Genomic DNA, 15666 nt, shown 5'->3' on the forward strand with positions numbered 1-15666 from the left:
GCTCATCAATCACTCTCTTACCTTTGACCACAGATTTGCTTCTGGAAGTTCCAGAATTTATGTTGAGGGCAGAAGAGCAAGCTGTTCCATCCCTCGGCATCGGTAGACTGCATGGCTGCATCCCAGAAGCAACCGCCATTTTTAGAGTGGCCCCAAGGAATTGTGGTCCCTGCAAAATCGCTTCTCGAATAGGGAAACGGCCTAGGAACAGAGCAGCCTGCCCTTCTGCCCCAATGCTGCCCACTCACAAGCCAGCCACTCCGCTGAGCGCACGTGCCTTCATCACTTTTATCCCACTCTAGCCCACTGCTCGCCTTCATCAGTTCTGTCGCTGCCGTTTCCCCCATCGCAGTAGAGAAGAAGACCTGCAAGCAGCAGACTTGAGGGTGAACAGAACCAGTGAAGGTGACCGGATGGCTTGAGTGAAGTGAAAGCAAACACACCCGCTCTGCTCAGCTAAGTGGCAGACAGGTGAGCAGGCAGCTGCTGTGGCATCTCTGCCATTGGTCATAAGGAAAAATGACCGCAGCGGCCATAACTTTAAAACTGGATCATAAGTAGTGTGGGAGATAAAAATATAGCCCCCCCTCATATAACAAGATGAGGCTAGAGCAGTGGTGGCGAACCTATGGCACGGGTGCCAGAGGCGGCACTCAGAGCCCTCTGTGTGGGCACGCGCGCCGTCGCCCCAGTCCTAGGCCTCCAGCTGGGTTTTATAAAACCTTTTCGCTTTAGGTCTCCGCCGCCGTGTGCAAAAAAAAAAGGTTCAATCAGTCAATTTCAACTTCTCGCGGCAAAAAAAAAAGATCTTGCAAAGTTAGAATTGATTGATTGAACTTTTTAGCCCCATCCAGTCTGCTGTTACCACCGCGGCCATGCCCACCCAATGGGCACGCCCACCCAATGAGCCACGCCCACCCGGCACCCCGACGATGCATAAGTGTTTTTGGGTTGCAGTTTGGGCACTCGGTCTCTAAAAGGTTCGCCATCACTGGGCTAGAGCAAACCTGAAATAGGCCCCCACAGAAGTGATTTGAACTTTATGCTGTTTCACAATACGAACGTACTATTTGTAATCTGCTGAGCTTTGTGCAATATGAAATTGCAAAGTAGATATGTATATTTGGAACATGAGTATTGTAATTGTGGGAGAAATAGGGAACTGAAAAGTAGCTGATGGATGCGGGTTCCAGTGTACACAGGTATATGTGGAAAGTAGGTCAGCAGGAAGTCAGTAAAAAGTCAGCAAAAGTCAGCAGACTATCTGACTACAGTCTTAGAATGAAAAAGGGTATAAAAGGTTGGGACTGGACCTGATTGATTTCCCATTGGCCTATAGCTGTCCTTTTGGATTCTGCTATACCACTTGGTCCTCATTGCAATGGGTGATTAATGTAAGTGATGTTGTGTTATTATGCTTGCTCCGTTCCAAATTATTAGAGAAATAAACCTCTGAATCTTAAAGTAAGAATTATTATGTTGTGTTGCTGTCTCTTGTCTGTTTTATTGGGTTTTTCCACGACAGTAGCTTTGGGGGGGGGGGGTGTTCCGCCATAACCTTCAAACGGTCAGGTTGCCTTGACTTGCAACTGCTTGAATTTAAGCAGACCCCCCCCCCAAAAAAGTTATTTACAACCCAGTTCCAAAATTCTGAGAGCTGCCCCCACCATCACATGACTGCAGTTCCATTGTTGGCAACAAGCCCATATTTATGGGTGTTTGCAGCATCTCCTGGTCACGTGTTCATGTTTTTGCCAACAACCAGCATTTTTACTTGCCCAACTCGTGCAAGCGGTGGACAATTGTGCGGTGTGAGCAGCGAGCAGCTGCGCTAATGCGCAATGCTTCACTCGCCTGAGCGATGAGTGCTTGCGCTCACATGCGAAGGTCCATTTGTATGAGTGGTGTGCGTGTGTGTGCCTGCCGCTCATATTAATAGAGCCGTGCACACGCGCGTGCCACTCACACAATACCATCCCTTCTCCCCACTCCGCATTGGGCCACCAAGCCGGAAAGGTTGAGGACGGTTCTGCTACAGCATTTGTTGAATGACTACAGACTCACTTGATGGCCATAATGATTTGCTTAGTGACTGCTGCAAAAATGATCATAAAATCAGGTCAGTCACATGATGATCCCCTTTATGATTATTATGATGTTTGACTGTAATGGGCAGGTTCCATTAGGGTTGTAAGCCGAGAACTACCAGTAAAGGCAACAGCTCCCTTCTGGAGGTATATATGTGGATCTGAATGTCTACACGTCCACAAGCAGGACCTACCTTCTATTTATTTTCTCATGTTTATAAAATCATCGCCTCTATACTTTTCATATGGAAAGAAAAATATAAGCTTTTGTATTTAACGTTTATCTTACAACCAGCTAGGGCAGGGCTTTTCAACCAGTGGTACGGGTACCACCTGTGGTACATTGGCACCTGGCAGGTGGTACGCAACCATCCTAGAAAAGTGGTAGCGGGGGAGGGGAATGAGCTGAACCGGTGGCAGCACCGCACAAGCCTGAGCGAGAGATGGCTGGAGCTGCAGGGCTGTCAGGGCTCAGCGGAAGCGCCAGGATCAGCGCCAGGCTCCAGCTGGAGCTCGGCGCTGATCCTGGCACTTCTGCTGAGCCCTGAAGAAGCACCGATCAGCTGGAATGTTGCAGCATCTCCAGGATCTTGTGATTTACATTCAGATGCTTGGCAACTGATTCATATTTATGACGGTCACAGTGTCCCAGGGTCATGTGAAGTGACCAAAACCTGCTGCAACCACCCAGCAGACGGGGGGAATAAAAACCAAACACCCCCCACCCCACCGCCAATCCTCAACAGAAATGCTCACAACAATGAAAACCTCGGACAGGAGGAAGAGCGCCGCCGGGTGGGCAGGCAGGTGTCTTGCTCGGCTGTGGCTTGGGGGGCACTTTTTTCAGTGCCATTGTAACTTCGAACAGTCACTAAGCAAACTGTTGTAAGTCGAGGACTACCTGTACTTTATCACTTTTTTCCCTTTTTTGGGGGGGGGTCCTCAAGTTTTTGACACCTTGCTAGGCGACTGGTGGTACTCGGATATTGCCATATCCTAAAAGTGGTACAATGGGTGAACAGGTTGAAAAGCCCTGAGCTAGGGAGCTTTATACTGAAGCTAAAATTGCAGCATTTACAGTATAGACTTCTGGTTACAACTGTTCTTTTCAAAGCTAGTGCTCCATCTTTCCCCCCTCTAAATGCATAGACCAGCTTTCAAAACAAACTCTTAAAAGCTTACCATGGCCATGGATAATCCTTTTTTCCAAAATCATCATTAGTCAGAGGAGAAGATACTAAAAAAAGGCTATCTTTCGCCCACTTTTGTATGCACGGCATATGAAATATGCAGAAGCAGCCAGAACAACTCCAGACCTGGAAGAAAAACAAGGATATGTGGTTTAGAAGCCCTTCTTAGCAATCTGTTGATCTGAACCGTAACATTTAATCCTTAAAAATAAAAGAAAATAACTAAGAAAAGATTGTGCTTCTGCCTGAGGTGAAATACCTGGTTGTCTAATCCAGGGGTAGCATAGCTGACTCAGGAATTCTGGGAGTTGAAGTCCATGAGTTATAAAAGAGCCGAGGTTGCCTACCTCTGGTCTAATCATTAAATTAATGTTGCTTATCTTCATCTTCTGATAACATAGCATTTTGTGGCTAGAGATGTCTTAGTCACAAAATAATAACATTTAACTTTCTTACTTTATTTTTCCCCCCAAACTTTTCTATCTCCACTTGTGTTTAATAAGGTATTTTAAAACACAAAGCCAAATACACCCCTCCAGGTGGACCTCAACTTACAACTGGTCGCTTGGCAATGGGCCCCACAAAAGTTACTTACGACCTGATTCTCACGTTCTGACAGGCACTGCCCCCCCTCGTGGTCACATGGTGATATTTTGGTCCCTTGGCAACCAATCCGTATATGTGGTATATTGCAGCATCCCTGTCAGGTCCCCAAATCCTTATTGTTTGGGGCCTGCCATTCTGCTGGGGGGGGGAATAACTTTGGGATAACTTTCGCTTTCTGCTTTTCCTCTCCCGCCCCTATCCATTTCTCCAGCTATGGAGAAATGAAATTGGAGAAGACTTTGAGATGTGAGCCAACTGTGCCAGTCACCCGCTCTGTGTGCCACCTGTGGATTGGCTGGATTTCAAATGGACACTATGACTTTGGTGGGAGGAGGAAGATTGCTAGTTTAACTATACCGTTTAGGCGGGATTTTCCCCAGATCTTGCCTTGACTTCCCTACTGTCACTGACCCCTAATAAAAGTTCCTTTTGAGACAATGCCTGTTTCAAGAGTTCTGCTTTCTTGGGTGGTTGACTGAGGTGGGTCCTTACAATCCCAGTCATGTGAACACAATTTAAAACCTTTTTTTGCTAAAAACTGATTACTTCCATGTTTTCGGCAAAAACGGCCCATAGCGAAAAACAGGTTCACTTAACTGCATTTGCTTAATGACCACTACGAAAACAATTCAGAAGCTACAATTGGTACAGAATGAAGCTGTGCAGGCAGGGCTGGAGGTCCCTAGGGTGGTGGATATAACACTGCTGTGCACAAAATGCATGGGTTGCCAATTTGCTTCCGAATCCAATTCAAGATGTTGGTTATTACTACAAGCATGTGTCTACGGTATCTGAGGTGCCATCTTGCCCCAATGGGATTGGCCTACCCAATTTACTACAGCAAAAGGAACTTGCTACAAACTCATCAGTCAAGGAATTTAGGCTAATGGAATCAAGGAGGAGGCCTTTTCTGCTGTGGCTCCTACCTTGTGGAACCCAAAGGTGCTTTTTAAAGAGGCAATTAGACCAGGGGTAGGCAACCTTGGCTCTTTTATGACTCGTGGACTTCAACTCCCAGAATTCCTGAGCCAGCCATGCTGAGGGGAAAGGGAGAGATTTCCAAGCTGGCTCAGGAATTCTGGGAGTTGAAGTCCATGAGTCATAAAAGAGCCAAGGTTGCCTACCCCTGAACTAGACGATTCAAATCCTTCCATTCCCCACCATCCAGTCAGAGCTGAAGAAGCTTCTTGGATGAAATGTCTTCAGAGAAAAATAAGAAAGTCCAGTTGCCTCTTGAAAAAGCACCTTTGGGACAACCATGATCTGGATGACTGAGAATCTCCATAGATACCTTGTGGAACATTCTACCACTGGACCTGAAATCTGCCTCCACCCTTCTGGCCTTCTGGAAGGGCTTTACAACCTAGTTTAGCTTGCAGCCCTGCTGAGGGTGCTCTTTGCTGAAAATGGTTGATGGAGTAAGAGAGAAGCTCCTACTCTATGCCACTGTTTCTGATTTTTATTCAAGTCTTATTAATGTTAAGTATTTACAAATTTAATAGTCAGAACTGTCTGTATAAATTTAATAAAGAAATTCAGGTTGATACATTTACCCACCAGACTCGGGTAGGCAACCTTGGCTCTTTTATGACTCGTGGACTTCAACTCCCAGAATTCCTGAGCCAGCATGGCTCAGCTTGGAAACCTCTCCCTTTCCTCTCAGCATGGCTGGCTCAGGAATTCTGGGAGTTGAAGTCCACGAGTCATAAAAAAGCCAAGGTTGCCTACCCCTGCACCAGAGAAATGCAGACTCACAAATAATCACCCTGATATGCTGTTCTGTCTTGGAAGGCAAGGGTATTTCAAGAGATTAGTGAATACAGATTGGGAAAAAGATAATACAGCAATGTAAGATACTTACTGCTTGATTTCTCTTAATTGAAGCAATGCAAATCAGGCACGTCAGTGCCCCAGATTGAAAGGCATCGTTCATATATTGCTTTGTGCGCTCCAACTCACTTGCATCTCCATCTTTGAATAGAAAAAGATAATAAAAAATTATTATGTTAGTGACCTTTATGGGCTAGAACAGACATGGCAAACACACGACATCACGTGACGTCGCATGACGTATCGGAGCTTTTTTCCTCGTTGCCAGCAATGGGGTCGGCGCGGTTTCCTCGTAATGCATCCGGCCCGCGCGGCGGCAGTTTGACACCCCTGGGCTAGAAACTGTATAATCACAAAATCACCTGTGTTCTTTTGAAGCCTCTATCACACTAACTGTTAAATATTTCTTTCACCTTCATCCTAATCAATTGAACAGAATGTCCTCTTTACAATTTTTTTTAATATATTTTATTGATTTTTTACAATAACAATCTTTAGTGGTTAGTAAACAATGTGTTGTCTGGGTTCATATATTTAACAACAATCAATAATAGTTAATTTCTATGCTTTCATAATTAACATACTAACTAGAAATACCTTTCCTAGGTCGTCTCTTCTTCCAATAGTATTCTCCTTTTACCAAGCAAATATAGTTCTTAGTACTTTCAATACATACAAAGTTGAATATGAACATTTTTCTAGTATTTAACAATAACATCAATATGTAAGGTCTTTTCTAATCAGCTTATTTTACAGTTGCATTTGCAAAAAAATCCATCTTATATAAATTGCTATAAGTCCTGTTTTCAAAACTTATTTCAGCTCAGTATCCAAAACATTTCTTGTCAGTTATAGTTTTCTCAAAATTGATTACATCTAAATATCCAAAACATTTCATACATTTAAATCATCCCAATATTTTTACATTTCCCATATCATTAAAAAAAATACTATACTACTTATAAATCACATCTCTCTTACTATAGAACCCCTTCATATCCAAAATTTGACTATTCTTTTAACCATATTCAGACAAATGTTTGATCATACGATATTCCATCTGGTATGTCAAATCATCTCTCTTGAGTCTGGCTCTCTCCTGTTCTTATTTAAGCTTAGTTTCCCTTCAGTATTCAGAACATTTCTTATCAGTTATAATTTTGGCCAAGTTGATTCCTTTTGAATATCCAAAACATTTTGTTCACTTAAATCATCCCACTATTTTTACATTTCCCATATCATAAAGAAATACCATACTATTTATGAATCACATCTCTCTTACTATAGAACCCGTTCATATCCAAAATTTAACTAATCTTTTAACCATATTCATACAAGTGTTTAGTCATGTAGTACTCCATCTGGTAGTTCAAATTATCTCTCTTGAGTTTGGCTCTCGCCTTCTTCTTTTCCTTAGCAGCTTTCCAAGTCAGTATATTCAGCTTGCCAAGAGATTCTTCCTGTATTTTTATAGGTGTTGTTAAGAATGGGAAAGACAAATTGAGTAAGATGCTTTTGAGGGGAGTTTCGCCCATTTATGTTCGTTAAGAAGCTTCCACTTTCATACTCCCTCGATTTCTCTTTTCATTTTTTGTCTCCCAAATGCTAGTGATTCTCCTGGCAGCTCTATTGTCCATTTTATCAAGTCTTCTTTCTTATCTTCAGGTTTGTTTGAGGTTCTGAAAAATAAAATGTCTTTTCCATTTCCAATATTATAGCAAAATCTTGCAGATTTTTCTTTGTATGTATTAAGCTGTAATTTTCTTCATTTGTGGCTTCCATCTTTGGGTTATTTTCCTCTGGTTTTTGTTCTATTATCTGATTTATTTGTTCATTCTTTGTAACCATTTTCTGAGAATTTTTTAATTGTGAGCTTAGGTCAGGGATGTGCTCGTTTATATCATCAAAATTATTTTTAATCTCATTATGATTTGAAGCAATTGTCGTTTAGATTAGTTGCAACATAGCATACATTTCCTCCAGGAAAATATTTGTCTTGTCTTGAAGTATTACTCCTGCAGATCTCTGATGTTCCAGATTGGGGATTTTAGAAAAGAATATTGCGTGTGGTTTCTTACCACTTTTAGTTGTATGTGCAACCTCCATTTTCATCAAACCAACCTATCTTAAATTCCAAACGCTATAGTCTTATATGTTTCTTATCTTTATGAACAGTCCAAAATGTTCAACTGCTTAAAACAATCCAGTAATTTTCCCCCTAAAAGAATAGCCAGAGTCAATGTTTTTCTTTCTCTGCAAACGATTCTTAAACTTAAATATCACAGCTCAGTAAGTGTTTATAATCCAAGAAGGTCAGCAGTTTTCATAACAATTGTATTTCTCATTCTGCAATAGGAAGCCCAGTGTATTTTCTTTCCTCTATTCCCAGCTGTTCTCTGTTTAGCTAAGAATCACTAAGGATCAAAGGGATAAATTGTGCTCTGTTTTTGGGTGTCTTGCCAATTTCCAAGGCAGGGCAGCTGTAGTTCTATACTCTGTTCCACCACTAGATGTCAGTAGATGTTTATTTTCCAACTTTTAAAGCGAAAAGATTATTTTCTTATAATTTCATCAATATTCTTTTAAATAAAAAATCTTAACAATTTCCACAGTTTTTAGTTTTATCCAAATTATAGTTTTACATTAGTCCATTTCAATGTAGTTCTGTCCCTCATTAAAAATTAAATCGCTACTTCCGTCTTTGGAAGGGTGGGGTTATAGTCCCCTTCCTTCTCACTTTCGGAGGATATTTTGCTTTTTGGGGATCTTTTCCAGGAAATCAGTTTCAAAATAGAGAAGAGAAGATCAATATTCTCATCCAGCTCCAACACGCTGTTCACATTGTTCTTAGTTGGTGTTTTTGGATTTCGGATGCCAATAGCTTGGGCTAGCCACCAAAGTGCAGCTAGCCTTTCTCCTGTCGGGTTGGAGGGCTTCCATGATCGACGAGGGGCCCTCCTTCTTTGTCGCCTCTCCGGAGCTACTTTAGACCCATTTAGGGTCCTCAGGCAGGGCAAAACCAGCTGTGGGGTGCGGAGTGCCGCAATCCCTTGACCATGTCCCTATGATGCAAAACCGGAAGCCCTTTACAGAACTATTTAAATTCATTAATATTTCAAGGTTGTTTTGCATGGCCTATTTGCTTCAAGTCACACCACATTTCAAATGGGGCAAGATCAGCTCTTTTTCTCAGTCATTCCAAAATGTGAAATTTCTCTTGCTCCAGCCATTCGATGATAGAGTTACTTGTGTGTGATCATTCTCACAAAGAACATCCATTTAAGCTTCACTTCGTTGACAAGTACCTGGACATTCCCTTATAGAATTTGCTGGTACAATCTAGAAATCATGTTCCCTCAATGACAAAGAGCCATCCATATTCAGAGGCTAGAAAGAGCCCCATATTATTCCAGCCACGCTTCATGGAGAGAAGAACAGTCTTTTGTGAAAATGTAGTGTTTTGTTCTAATAAGCATCTGGATTATCCAGGTAATAACTGGCAAACTTGAGAGGGGAACAGTAGTTGCCTCCCTCATATCCTTTCACGCATACATCTTGTGTTCAATATTTTCATAATGTAAGCCGCCTGGGAAAGCCAAGGGAAATCATCAAAACAATTAAAAAACAAAAATTAGAATATTTCAGACATGTGATGCGACATACAGAAAAATACGGCATACTCCATTTAATCCTCCAGGGAAAGATTGAAGGCAAACGAGGTCCAGGCAGAAGAAGAACATCGTGGCTTCAAAATCTAAGGGACTGGTTTGGACAAAACTCAGCAGCACTTTTTCATGCGGCTGCTGATAAAAACAGGATCACCAACATGATCGCCAACATCCGATAACGGATATGGCAGAAGAAGGAGAAGAAAGAATCTTGAACACTAATGTCTAACACTGCAAGAGTGGCTTGCAGATTGTGAGAGTTGTTTACAACCTCGTTAGGTACAATATACTTGCTTTGAGGGGAAACTTTTGTTTGACCATCACTCCTAGGAAAAGTAATGAGAGCACTGCATACATTTTGCCTGTGAAATGATGAAGGCCAATATTTTGGCAATGATTTTTGCAGCCTTTGGTGTCTCGTATGCTGATAATCCTTTTCCTGAAGTCTCTTTTGAGTAATCATCATTCACTTCCCCAAACCTAGATCCCGAAGAGCAAATTTCAATTTCACTGACAGAAACAGCAACCTCAGCTTAGCACATTAAGGGAGCAGATTATCCTGAGAATTTACATACTTTTTCCAAAACACACAAGCAAAGGTTGACACAATATGGTTAGCTTACTGGGCAATATGAACATGAATAGCATTTTTCCAAATCTAGCAAAATAATATTCTATCACTAATATGGCAATTAATCCCTAAGCTTTTTTTTTTAATGTAATGATATGTTTGTCTTTGAAATGAAAGCTGAGAAGCCAATATAGAAAAAAATTACCAATCTGATTAGTATATTTTGTAAACGTTTTGGCCAATATTTGTCCGTGCTTCCCTTCAATTTCTTCTTCTTCTTCATCATCATCATCGGATGAGGAGCTAAATTGATTTTCAACAAGCCTCTTAACTGCAGCTTGATTAGCCTTCTTGATTTCATCAAATTTTTTCTGCGATGCAAGTTCTGTTAAAATAATAAAACTACACATTAGGAGAACCTAAAACAGTAATTAGCATCATATAATACACAAGCAATGGCTTGTTCAACTAATGCTGAATGAATCACAGTAACAATGTATATAAACATACTAAGGTCAAACCAAACAACCCACGTAATGGCTTAGCATGAAATATGAACCCAGACCCTATTTTTTCAACATTAAGGTCAATAAACTAAAGTTCTATGTAAATATTTACCTATAATAAATCTATACAAAGATCAGAAACTTTAAAAAGTTTTTGATGTGAGCTTTTCTCCAGATACTGTTATCTCAATTGTCTTTAAGCATGTATGACCAGGAAAATTAAGGTTACTCTCTCTTTACGGTTAGATTTCCTATTTCTTACCATACTTCACTAATAATGTTCAAAATTCTAAAATAAATCATCTTTTTAATATGGTCTTTCGCAGGAAGGCAGATCTGAAAGCAGTCAGTCAATGATAGCTTGAATCCAGGATTTTAATTAAGCATTAACACAAAAATGCATGAAACTCTCTTTTTCCAGGAAAGGCTAATTTGGAGCATAAAGAAACAGGGAAATTCTTTCTTCTGACTCTTAGCTTTCCTTTCTTGACATATTTTGGAGAAAATGAAACAGGAATCAATCATGGCTTGCCCATTACACGAATCCAACTATATAAACTTCTTGCCGACAAACGGAACTAAGCTAGAATATTTAAGTAATACAAATTAGAACGCTGCTGATTCGCACAAGATGTACATGTACTTTGTAACCTGTTTCAAAGTGATATGTCTCTTCCTTTATTAATGCTTCTGTGCTCTTTGAGAATCCAAATTCAGCTATATCAGTATCCATAAATATTCCATTAACATGTTAGAATGAAACCCTTTTCCTCACAGGAAAGGAGCCAACGGGGAAGCGCAGGTCTGAGGGTTCAGGCACTCTCATAATTGCATTAGGCACCACACTGTATAGTGGTAAACATCACTGTCCTCGTTGCTGAAGACAGGCGCAGATGTGTCGTCTGCATCTCAAACAAGCACAAATGCAGACAACACAGACTCATCCCCAACAGCCTGCGCCTGTCTTCCACAGCGAAGGGACCGAGGGCAGAAAACACCCTGCAGCCAAGGAGGCCCCACACCCATTTGCATTGCTCAGGTGACCCTGAGGACACAGGTAAACCTCCAAGTGGCCTCAACGACTCTTGTCTAAAAGAATGCAAAGGACCAAGCGGTCTGCAAGGAGTATACATCCTTTCATTCCCCACCATCCAGTCGGAACCGAAGAAGCTTCTTGGAGGAGAAGTGAAACGTCTTCAAAGTGGAACAACCTGCTTCCAGAAGCGGTGAATGCTCCAACACTGGAAGTTTTTAAGAAGAGACTGGACAGCCATTTGTCCATAATGGTATAGGGTTTCCTGCCTGAGCAGGGGGTTGGACTAAATCAGTGGTTCTCAACCTGTGGGTCGGGACCCCATTTGGGGTCGATCGACCATTTCACCGGGGTCGCCAAGCAAGGCTGTCCGCCATTTTTTTTGTCCACCATTTTTTTCCCCTTTTCCGGCGGGTGCCTTACCTCCCTTGGGCTGGGCCAGCTGGTGGTCAGCCTGCTCCGTCTCTGCCGCTTGCCAGCTACGCCTCGGCCGGCGCAGGGGGCGGAACCACGCATGCGCGGCGCTCCCGGGCAGGGAAAGTCCTCGACTTACGACCGGTTGGGCAGTCCTCGACTTACGACCGGTTTAGTCCTCGACTTACGACCGGTTTAGTCCTCAACTTACGACCGGTTTAGTCCTCGACTTACGACCGGTTGGGGTTGCGGCATTAAAAAGGTTGAGAACCACTGGACTAGATGACCTCCAAGGTCCCTTCCAATATTATTATTATTATTATTATTATTATTATTATTATTATTATTATTATTATTATTATTAAAAACAAGAATGTCCAGCTGCTTCCTGAAAAAAGAACCTTTGGGAAAGGCATGTTTCCCCCCCCTCCTCCTCCCCGCCCGCCGCTCTTTCGGATGGAGGCGGCTCCAGAAAGCCTCGCCTGCCCAAAGATGAAGCCTCCCGGCGGCACAGCAGGCACGGATACTCACCCTGGGCTCCCCCTGCGCCGGCCGGCAACCCTCCGGCTCCTCTCGCCTTTCCCCGCCCGCCGGGTCCGTTGCCCAAAGAGACCCCGCCGGCTGCAGCCCGGCCCCTGCCTCTCCCGCGCCCTCCCTGGCGCCAAGCAGCGGCTTCCATCCCTCCGCTTAGTGGAAGCCGCGGGCCTCCGACGGCCGCTTTTCCGCCAGTCCGAGCTCGGAGAGGCGACGTAGCCGTACAGCTCTGCTCCAGCCGGGTTGGCGGCTCGAACTACACTTCCCAGCATGCCCTCAGCTGAGGAGCGGAAGTGCCACCGGAAGGAGGCGAGGAAAACCGGCCAAGGGCGGGGCTTTGCCGCTCAAAGCGAGCCAAAGCCGCCGGAAGCAGCATGCTCGCGCCGCTCTTCCTGTAGTAGCAGAGTGGCCACGCGAGCGTGTCTATTGTTTTGTGATAGCTGTCTTTTTATGGTCGAGGTTTATTTATTTTATTTTATTTTTTTTGCAGCAATTTTTTTTTCCGGATAGAGAAATTATCATCTTCTGCACCCATTCAGATTCAGATGCAATCTGAATTCAGATCCAATCGATTCAGATGCACACATTAATAAAAGTGCGGAGGGGAAGAAGCGGTCATTTATCCCCTGCATTCATTCATTCGTTAGTTATGTGCCATCGAGCCGTTTTCGATTAATAGAAACCACATAAATCTGCATCGTGGGTTCCCTAATTGCAAAAATGCCGTCCTATCTTTTATGTGAAAATAGAATAGAAAGAATATAGAGTAGAGTAGAGTAGAATAGAATAAGTATTGGAATATAGAAATAGAAAATAAAATAGAAATAGAAATAGAATAGAAATTAGAATAGGAATAGAATAGAAATTAGAATAGAAATAGAAATTAGAATAGGAATAGAATAGAAATAGAAATTAGAATAGGAATAGAATAGAATAGAAATAGAAATTAGAATAGGAATAGAATAGAAATAGAAATTAGAATAGGAATAGAATTAGAATAGAATACTCTCCCAAGTATTTTGGAGAGTCAGTGAGAAATGCCAAGTCATATGTCTTGGCTCTTTTTAAAATTACACAATGTTCGGTTTGCTTTTATTTCAAACGTGGCTCTTCATATCAGCCTATTTCAGAGAAAGACTAAGTAGCCAAGTTCTCGTTTTGGACAAAACAAAACTGAATGATCTGCAATTCAGGGCTGCCTTTGCACAATTTCTTGAACTGGATCTCCGGAGTCCAACGTTTCCTAAGAGAGATTATAATTTTTAAAAAGACTGTAATTCTCATTCTCTTCCCCCCCCTCCCCAAATTGGGTTTGTGGTCCTGGGCTTCACATGCTGCCCAAGTTTGGACTAAAGCATTTAAAGTGAATTAATCTTTTTCTGGCATAGAAATAGGATGTTAAAGCAGCCTAGTAAAAACAATGTTTTAGTTGTCTTACCCATTTTCTTTCACAAGTGAGTTTTACACGTTTTAACATTCTACATGAAGCAGATGGAGAAGGCTATCCAAAGACACAGGGATGGGTATCATCATTATGCTGATCTTACTCTGCTGTATGTCTCAGTTCTGCTCACTAGTGATGTGGTCAAGGTTGAATCTCAGTATCTGGAGGCTGAGAGCGTCTGGATGGGAGAAAAGTTCATCCATAGCGAAATTGAATGGCTGTGGGTTCTGGGATCATTAGCTCCTGGAGATTATCCACCTTTCTGAAGGAGGCTGTGTTTGTCCCTGTTAGAACTGCACACAATTTCCAGATCTCCCTACACTTGCATCAGCCTCAATGCACACGTGACAGCTATGGCATTTTCACAAATTCATCTTGTGCTCCAGCTGTGGCCATTCCTGGGTCAGAAAGACTTGCTCTCAATCCCTGATTCTTAATGATCTGCCATTTGGATTGATGCAGTATATTTTAGATAGAGTTGCCTATGAAGACCCCTTGGAAGCCACAGCTGCTACAATACAACCATGTGGGATTGGGCATACTTTAGTAAGGCCATGTATCAGTACTACTGGTTACCAGTAGGCATCTGGTTGCAACTCAGGATGTTGGTTGTCATCTACAAAGCACTTCATGGCACAAGGCTTGGATATTGGAGGAACTATCTAGCTCTGATTATCTCTGCTTGCCCAACAAAATCACTTAGGCTTGGCACACTGCAGTTCCTATTACACAGTGCCATCTGGTGGGACCCAGTGAGTATCTCCGGTGAGATCTGGATGGTTTATCTCTGATGACCTATAAAAATAAATATGGGTGTGAAGTACAAATTCGGGGTCAGGTCAAAAAGCTCCTTACACAAATATATCTTCCCAGAGAGAAAGAAAATGTCAGCGATGTTTCCTGTTTCACTTCACAGGGACGGGTGTGAAGAGGAGGTGCAATTTCCAGTTCTTCAAGGACCTGACCTTTCTTACTGAGGGTCTCGCTTAACGACCTGCATGTTCATTTACTGATACATTGGGGAGAGTGGAGGGGGGTCGTTAGATCTGCCTCTGTCTCTCTCTGGATCCTTCTGCGTGTGACGATATTGTCTCCTTCTGCTTATTCAGGTCTCTGATCACGCGTCATTTGGACGTTCGGCCAGGGATGGGTGTGAAGAGCAGGTATAATGTCCCATTTTTCAAGGACTGGTCTTTCTTACTGAGGGTCTCATTTATGGGGTAGGGAGGGAACACCCAAGAATCTTGTTCTTTGTCTTAAGGCAGTGATGGCGAACCTTTACGAGACTAAGTGCCCAAACTGCAACCCAAAATCCACTTATGTATCGTCGGGTGCCGGGTGGGCGTGGACGTGGCCCATTGGGTGGGTGTGGCTGCAGTGGGACTAAAAAGTTCAATTAATCAATTCCAACTTTGTGAGATCTTTTTTTTCCCCCGTGAAAAATTGAAATTGATTGATTGAACCTTTTTGGGGTTTTTTTGCACATGGCGATGGAGGCCTAAAGCAAAAAGGTTTTATAAAACCCAGCTGAAGGCCTGGGACTGGGGCAACAGCGTGTGTGCCCACAGAAACAGCTCTGTGTGCCACCTGTGGCACTCGTGCCATAGGTTCGCCACCATGGGCCTAGAGCACAGGTGTCAAACTCACCACGTCACATGTTGCAACATATCGCAACTCTTCTTGCATTGCCAGCAATGGGGTGGGCATGGCTTTAGTATGATGAAACTGGCCCGCAGGCCAGCAATTTGACGGGGGTAGGCAACCTTGGCTCTTTTATGACTCG

At 42.8% G+C, this 15666-nt stretch overlaps 1 protein-coding gene across 1 annotated transcript in view; it reads right to left on the minus strand.

Moving 5' to 3' along the window:
• The window catches only part of NFXL1 (nuclear transcription factor, X-box binding like 1), a 66331-nt gene extending 53747 nt beyond the window's left edge, over positions 1-12584 (minus strand). The window contains exons 1-5 of the mRNA XM_015821177.1: positions 12437-12584; positions 10158-10337; positions 5745-5854; positions 3270-3403; positions 278-417 (exon numbers count right to left, since the gene is read on the minus strand). Coding sequence (XP_015676663.1) covers positions 278-417; positions 3270-3403; positions 5745-5854; positions 10158-10337; positions 12437-12584 — 712 coding nt within the window. The remainder of the gene's footprint in view (positions 1-277; positions 418-3269; positions 3404-5744; positions 5855-10157; positions 10338-12436) is intronic.
• Between the last annotated feature and the right edge of the window lie 3082 nt (positions 12585-15666).

The sequence above is a fragment of the Protobothrops mucrosquamatus genome, unplaced genomic scaffold (genome assembly GCF_001527695.2).
Source record: "Protobothrops mucrosquamatus isolate PMUCROS unplaced genomic scaffold, P.Mucros_1.0 scaffold1268, whole genome shotgun sequence".
Classification (NCBI taxonomy): domain Eukaryota; kingdom Metazoa; phylum Chordata; class Lepidosauria; order Squamata; family Viperidae; genus Protobothrops; species Protobothrops mucrosquamatus.